At 41.3% G+C, this 7,734-nt stretch overlaps 2 protein-coding genes across 5 annotated transcripts in view; one reads left to right on the top strand and one right to left on the bottom strand.

The window, feature by feature from the left end:
- The first annotated feature begins 1,136 nt into the window (after window positions 1-1,136).
- Window positions 1,137-3,724, top strand: rbm12ba (RNA binding motif protein 12Ba). The gene is made up of 2 exons (XM_032519384.1): window positions 1,137-1,461; window positions 1,668-3,724. The coding sequence occupies exon 2, from the start codon at window positions 1,695-1,697 to the stop codon at window positions 3,405-3,407; it is 1,713 nt and encodes a 570-aa protein (XP_032375275.1). The 5' UTR covers window positions 1,137-1,461; window positions 1,668-1,694; the 3' UTR covers window positions 3,408-3,724.
- A 594-nt stretch (window positions 3,725-4,318) lies between these two features.
- The window catches only part of si:ch211-197h24.6 (uncharacterized), a 5,358-nt gene continuing 1,942 nt past the window's right edge, over window positions 4,319-7,734 (bottom strand). For 3 of the 4 annotated variants that reach the window (XM_032519388.1, XM_032519390.1, XM_032519389.1), the window contains exons 4-12: window positions 6,893-6,970; window positions 6,654-6,793; window positions 6,432-6,557; window positions 6,173-6,218; window positions 6,007-6,072; window positions 5,505-5,911; window positions 5,305-5,409; window positions 4,742-4,820; window positions 4,319-4,579 (exon numbers count right to left, since the gene is read on the bottom strand). In XM_032519388.1, coding sequence (XP_032375279.1) covers window positions 4,557-4,579; window positions 4,742-4,820; window positions 5,305-5,409; window positions 5,505-5,911; window positions 6,007-6,072; window positions 6,173-6,218; window positions 6,432-6,557; window positions 6,654-6,793; window positions 6,893-6,970 — 1,070 coding nt within the window. In that variant the 3' untranslated portion in view covers window positions 4,319-4,556. The remainder of the gene's footprint in view (window positions 4,580-4,741; window positions 4,821-5,304; window positions 5,410-5,504; window positions 5,912-6,006; window positions 6,073-6,172; window positions 6,219-6,431; window positions 6,558-6,653; window positions 6,794-6,892; window positions 6,971-7,734) is intronic. The other variant, XM_032519391.1, reaches the window with a different exon arrangement.

The raw sequence follows: 7,734 nt of genomic DNA, 5'->3' as shown, positions 1-7,734 counted from the left end.
CCCCCCCAGTCGCCGTCACACCGTGTGGCTCTTTGAGAGGAGAGACCGGAGGCGACTATAGGCGGCGAGTGCTCATGTTAGAAACATTTTCCGAGGGCAACGTGACGACGGTAAATATGGCGATACACGCACGCACACAAGTGATCAATGAACTACAATTTTGAAGTGTAACCATTCATCAACAACATTCTTACAACGCCAGTTGGACTTTTTCTATCAATGTGTGTGGCATCTGATGGGGGGGGCAAGATGAAAAAATAACCTGCGAAGAAATGCAACCCATGGGCCAGACTGCGGCCAGTTAAAATAGATCTTTCTGGTAAATGTTTTGGATCATTGTCATTTTCTGGCTTATGATTGGGATCATTAGCTAGTTTGCTGAGGAATTGTGGCTTTTTATGGTGAGAGTTAGAGAGTTAACCTCCTATCTATGTATTTTCTGACTCCTCTTTATATCTCTTACTCCGTAGCTGAGTTTTCTTGCTACAATTAGTCACCACCCTTTTCCGGTATACTGGACTACGTACATAGATTGTTCATCTGTTAATTTAGTTAGTCCAAAGATGTCCTTATTTGGCCTACCCATTTCTCCTGGCTGGCAATTCTCTTTCAGTGACTCATAGTCTGTTATACCCAACGCAGTGTTTCACAATAAGTTCAACATGTCTTAACATAATTCTCTCTCTCTCTCTCTCTCTCTCTCTCTCTCTCTCTCTCTCATCGATGCAATTAAAAATCATGATCTCCTTCATTCTGTCTTATAATTATAATCATACTTTAGTTCATGTCATTATAACTGTTAAATCTAATAGGCTACATCACATTTTGTACTTCTACACAATCAGTTGGAAAGTACCTTGCAGTTCCATGGCTCAGTGAGCCGTTGTTTACGCATCTGTCCCTTGAGACATGATTGTAAGAGCGATGGGATCTTAACCTACTTGACACTACATTTTTGTATAGTGTTCGGAAGACCGAATTTTTGTGGAGGTAAATGCTTTTTGAAATGTATTTACAGGAACTGAAAGGATATGTGGGATAGGATGGTTTTAATCAAATAGCAAAGTGGACAAAAGACAGTAAATTGTATGAAAACATTTATAATTTCTGTCAAAAACAGGAGACAGTATATTATGTGTCTAAGCTTTTAATGCATTGTGATTACTGCGGGGATCGATAGCAAATGCTGTGTGTAACCTACATCCATAGTGACCTGGAGACGTCTCTTTACTTGTCCTGACTGTAGCTCGCACTCCAGTCCAGTAGGTGGCGGCAATGCGTCTCAAACACATTCCAGAGCCAATGAAACTAAAGGGAGAAAAAAAGCGAACTCTGAAGCTGAGCGAGGAGGAGTCAGGGGATTTCCACTTTTCAGCACATTGTCGCGGCTAACTGGAGACAGGACAACAGCCTCAACAACGCTCGCAAAAAACAACCACGTATCTATTGTATCCACGTATGGTGAGTGTTTGTGCGCTTTTCACGCATGTTTGTTTTGTTTTTTAACATTTTCTTTTTTCCATAAGTACCAGTATTCATGTATGTTTATGACGCACGTGTGTATTTCCTTTCCGAGTATCTCGTGTTAATACTGCAACATACAACACGTGTTGCATTCAGTGTTTTTTTTAATATATTTTTTTTATCATTGTTGTCTTAATTTGCAGACATCACCTGACCTGGTGTGAAAAAAAATGACCATAATCCTGCGATTGCAAGGCCTCGATGTAAAGGCAGGTATTGAAGACATACGGACATTCTTTGAATGTCTTCACATTCCTGATGGGGGAGTGTACATCGTAGGAGGAAGTCTCAGAGAGGCTTTTATTGCATTTACCACTGAAAAAGATGCCCAGCTTGCCATGCGCTACACTGGACATTTCCTTAAAGGGTCTGTGGTGACTCTACACATAAGCAACATGGAGGAGATGGAGCACAAACTAAAGGCATTATTAAAGAAGAGAAAGAAACCCTCCCCCAGACAGCCTACAGTGATGAAATCTCAGCCATCTCCAGATGCAAATGTGCCATCTTTGAATGCATGTCCTCCCAATACTGCAAATCTTCAGCCACCTACTGCATGGCCTCTTGATTCCAACACTGCAAATCTGCTACAGCCTCTTCATCCCAATACTTCCAATTTACAACTTTCCAATGCAAACTCACTTGATTCCAATACTGCCTTTTTTCTTGGGATGTATACTGTCATGCAAGGTCTTAAGTCATCCCTTCAAAGAGAAAACAATGAGGCAATGCCAGGAGCTGATGTACCCAGAGCAGAAAGCACAGTTGTGTCTGAGGTTACGACACCAAAGCAAATTATGGACTCAAGGCCAGGCTACGTTAGGCTTTTTGGTCTGCCAGCCTCCACTACAAAAGAGGTCATCTGCCATTTTTTCAAAGGGTTGACCGTACAGGAAGCCATAGTGAATGTTGAGTTGGGACGTAGCCATGCCTGCCTTGTGAAGTTTGCAAACATGCAGGACGCATGTGATGCCCTTTTCTTCAACCAACAGTTCCTGGGCCCCATCTGTGTGGACGTACGACCAGCAACTGAGAAGATGTGGACAAGTGCGTTGCAAGATTGTCTTTTGAAATCTGATGTTGGGGAAAGAGTGAAACCCAAGCAAAACCCTCTTATGGAAAACCACAAAAACACACAGCTCAAGAGGCAATCTGTCAACCATGATCTGGCATCTAAATTACCCAAAAAGCCAAGACTTGACAGTGACTCACGAACTATGGAGTACATTGTCATGGTCAAGAATCTACCCAAAACGATGACCAAGACAGAAATTAAAGAATTGTTTGGATGTCCAAACATTGCACACAAAAATGTACTACATCTACTTGACAAGGAAGGCAACAGAACAGACACTGCTTTTCTTATTTTTAAATGCACTGAAGATTACGACTATGCAACAAATCTCACAGGCTGCCATGTGGGCTCTGATGCCATTGTGGTCTCACCAATCACTCAAATGATGATGAGAGACATGATGGCCAAAACCCATTTCAGGAGGCTTAAGCAGTGTCCAAAGATGGACACAAAAAAGAAACCAAATCATAAGAGGAAATCAAATCCAGATGAATCACCAAAAGAAGCACCAAGCATGAACCAGGATCCAGCAGCTCAGACATGCTTGTATATCAGAAACATGCCTGCAGATGTACAGAAAAGTCATATAAAATTACTTTTCTGCAAATACAAACTGATGAAGGATAATATCATCGTACTGCATGATAGCAATGGCAACGGTGTTGGCGAGGCCGTGGTTCAGTTCAAATCACAAAAGCTTGCTGCACTTGCTCAAAGGCTCCACGGCCGGGACTTCCTGGGTGCAAAAGTGCTTCTCACTCGCATAAATGTAAAGCAGATGGAGGACATCTTGACACGAAAAGTTTGAGGAAGTTCAACAATAATGAAATGCAGACTCTGCGCCGATGTCTAACTGTAATTCTCCTTGAAGGTATCAACTTGAGTTGTTTTGTGGGAGTTTTCTACTTATTAAATGTTTTCTTCATATTCAATAAGCATGGTAAAGCTTTTCATCAGATTCCCTCTTAACATTTCATACATTTTCAAATAAAGGTTTATTCATTTTTATGGCTCATTTAACTATATTAATCAAATGTTGAGAGATTCTTCTATATGCCTTCAATGTTGGAACAGGAGTCTTTTACACTGCAGAAATCTATAATGAGAAGGAATCAATCTCAACTACAGCATGGAGGAAATATACAGCTCATGCTGTATACATGTGCATCTCACTCTGCGCCGGCAGTCGTGCACGCGTTCACGGAGAAAGAAGAGAACCGGAAGATCTGAGCATCTTTCAGTATCCTCACTGCGCCACTGACACTCCGCTGTTAACTGAGTGGGGTTTAGGTGGAGAGTTTTTATTTTTAATAAATGCATTGCCCAAATCTAGTAGGCTACATGTTACTGGTTGTATTGTCCCTTCAAAAGCTAGCCTATATTTCATCTGTTAAAAAAATGACTGGATGGGCTGTAATTAGTCAAATATAACCTGAATGAAGGCAAGGTGGAGGTCTGGTCTTGACCAACTGCCACTTTGCTCGTTTGAAAGCGATGATGTCTCTCTCTCCTGGGTGGCCCAAATTCTCTGGGCAGGCAAAGCGGAGAAAGTGGAGACGACTGTGCCCCTTATGACCTCATAAGGAGCAAGATTCCAGATCGGCCCATTTGAGCTTTCATGGGTCTCAAACACTTCTGTGACAACATTCAGAACATATTGTAGCATCTCCTGTTACAGTTTACATGGCATAGGAACTGAAATAATTAGGATTTCAAAAACAAATTTTACATTACTTTTAATAGAACAGGGCCTTGGGAAATTAACAATGCCATACAGTCATGTTCAGTTCAAAGTTTTAAATCTTCCCATATTCTAAAGAAGTTAAACATAAAAAGAAGACTACTAAGTAACATCAAACAAAACTGTCTAAAAACCATATAGACAAAATCAAAGTTTTCAACTCCTGCAGTCATGACTGATGCACACAGAAGATTGAGGTGCCACATCTTGCGATTGTCATTTGTAATACCTGGAGGGACCTGCAGAGAGACAACATGCCAGAGACACATTAAAATGGCTGAACAAAGAAAGGTCTTTCTTTTGGCCTCATCGAGTCAACAAATACCATTACATGACATACATTTGAGTCACACTGGAAGCATCAAATGGAAAGTTTGAGAGGAGACTTGGTGCTTACATACCTGACAGACTACTTGAGTATCTGGGCGTTGTAGAGGAGAAGCTTGTGGAGCTCATTGACAAGCTGTTCAGACTAGAACCCTGAGGGAGAAAGGAGACCATTCACATTACCAAATACACTTTCATTTAACTGATGAGGTGATGAGAGTACAGCAACCGAGAAAATATGGTTTACGAGGCTAATCATAGGGGTGTGCCCCCCCCCAAAAAAAAATCGATTGTATTTGAATCGTGATTCAAGCTCTACAGATTCAAAATTTAAAAAAAATTCAAAGGTCCCAGTAGCTCACAGACATCACACACACACATCCATCATAACAGGATAAAGTAACAAATCCACATAAATAATATGGATAAGAATATACACACAAAAAGTGACTACATTGACATACTGTGAAATGTTTTTTTTAAATTACTTGAATCAAATTGATATTGACTTGTGAGCCTAAAAATCTGAATCGAACAGTGACATTTTCTGAATCAGACACCCCTACTAAATCAGATGTAATGATTTATCATCTTTAACAGTTAGTTTTAAATTCAAAAGTAAAAACAAGGTCCATACCGTCGATACACTCCTCAGTCTGTAATCCATCAGCACATCTGTAAGTTTTTGTGTAACCTTCAGCACCAGCTGTGCGTCACTTTCGCTCTCTATCCGGAAAGTATCCTATGAACACATTTTGAAAATGTACTGAATGTTTGAAAACAAATAACACAAAATTAATAATTACACTTGTGTTAAGTTGGGGAGGGGCCACATACCAGGTAAGTAAGTAGTGTGTTAGGAAGGCTGCTACTTTCGGGAGCTGCTCCCATCAAGCCTGGCCTCTCCATTGGCTTGTCCATTAATCTACTCCCCATTTGGCTACCCCGGTACCCATCAGGATACATTCTGCCTTGGTTGTCCTCAAGTAATCCACTCCTTCCATAGCCATCTCTTCCACCACCTGATCCAAAACCATCTCCAATCCCAGCGGGGCGATTACCCATACCATCTGGGAAAGGTCTTCGATCCATACCAGAGTCAAGGAAATCTTGCCTGGTCGAGTAATCATATCCTCCGAAGCCGGATTCCCCATAGTCTCCCGCTGGATAGTTAGAGAGAGGACCATCCTGAGGAGGAAACTCCCCTGGAAACCTCTGGTCAGAGAACTTGGGACCTAACAGACCAGTTACATTTATATAAAAATACAGTTATCCAATGGGAAAATGGCATACATGCAAGTGTTACACAGATTATGCTTGAATGGTAAAAATTACTCACCAAAGGGTGGTCCCTTCAGTCCCGTTCCTGGTCCTGGTGTAGGCAAAACTTTAGGAGCAGCAGAACCTGTGAGAGGAAAAGACACGACACACATTCCCAAATCAGGTTACTGACCAACAGGAAATCCTTTAATACTAAACTAATTAATAGAAGAAATGTAACTTACGGAGTCCTTTGAAAGCAAGTACTTCACAGGGCTCCTTCAGAATCACCTAAAAGCCACAACACAACAGAAAAATGTAAAATTCACAATCATGATGTATAAAATAAGGAACCTCACTTCTATATAAATAAAACTCTAACATGTCATCACTGGGTGCTAGATAAGACTTTTAGACACCACAATACTGCACTAAGTGCAGGAAACTAGCCGAGATCACAATCCTTTTGTGCCATTGCTGCAGTAATAAGGATCTGTCACTCACCTTGAGTTGTCCCCTACCCTCGGTCTTCTCCACCTCAGCTGAAACTTCTTTAATTTTCTTCCTTACAGCTGGGTCTCTGATGGCCTCTTCCTCTTCATTGGTGACCTTGTTAGGGTGGACCTTTTTCTGTGTACAAGGCAGAGAAATATGCAAATATTTATTACAAATAACTTTGTGATATACCATGCCTTTGAAGCCGATTAGGAGACCAACAATACTCACCAGGTATTTGAAGCTGTGTTTCCAACCTTTCACGTGGGCAAGCATATCATGCTGCAAGCGGGAGACGGCACAGAGTTTGCACTGGTAGTGTGGTGGGACAGATTTACTTGGGCTGCGATACTCCCACACATACTGAAGACCTGTAGACATGTGATGGTCATTGATTACACACATTTGAATTATATTCCAAAGAGAAAGTGAGGGATGTAAAGTAGATGGGAAATAGCCCCTCTGCTTACCAATGACACACTCTGTTACCCCTTTCAAGAGTTTGCTAAGAGAGGGAATGGTCTGGATAGATGTCCCTTTGGAAAATACTGGGAAAACACAAGAACAGTCAACACAAAGCAAAAGCTTCATAATGATCCACAACTGATAAAAACAAGTGAGACAATAAGCCACTTAGTTATACATTTCTGGGGTAAAACCTGTGGTCGTAAGAATCATAGTGAAAAAGACACTAAAGGAAAGTGTTGTGTTCTTACACGACCTGAAGTGTCTAAAGACCAATTTATTTTAATCTGTCTATATGACCTGAACAACCACTATAAACCCAAACTCCTCATGTGTGCTTTTTGAAGCTTGGGGGAAGAACGGGAACAGCAGTTCTCAGCTAACCCCCATGTAGGCCCGAACTGGGTTGCAGGAGACGAGCACCCATGATGCATTGCCTCTCACTGTGCCCAACCACAAAACAAATCACTTCTGTGTCGCACTAATGAAGCGGTCCAAGTGCGAACACACAACAAAATCCTGCATAGCTCAAAATACTCTGGCAAACAGGTATGGTTTACTCAGATTAAGAAATAATGTAATACATTATCACTCAAGCCAGCGTAGCGCCGGCAACTGAATAATAATGAAAACTGCATTCAGCAGTGTTAAAAAGTAATTCATGGTCGAAAAAAAACATCACAGCACAAAAAGAATTATAACTAAATGCAACCATCGCAGATGCATGGTGGCTGTATGTGCGGCTGCTTTAAGACCATGTGTAGGGGTCACCATGGACTAGTGGAGACTATGGTGCTGGTCTTTAATGTGGCAACATCTTAGGAGAATGGGTTAACATTTCTAAAAG

Source organism: Etheostoma spectabile, chromosome 6, assembly GCF_008692095.1.
Source record: "Etheostoma spectabile isolate EspeVRDwgs_2016 chromosome 6, UIUC_Espe_1.0, whole genome shotgun sequence".
NCBI classification, from domain to species: domain Eukaryota; kingdom Metazoa; phylum Chordata; class Actinopteri; order Perciformes; family Percidae; genus Etheostoma; species Etheostoma spectabile.
Note: the sequence above shows the minus strand (reverse complement) of the source record. Positions and strands in the feature narration are given on the sequence as shown.

Bases quoted from the DNA above. Each gene is read 5' to 3' on its own strand.
- rbm12ba (XM_032519384.1), top strand. From the start codon at position 1,695: ATGACCATAATCCTGCGATTGCAAGGCCTCGATGTAAAGGCAGGTATT.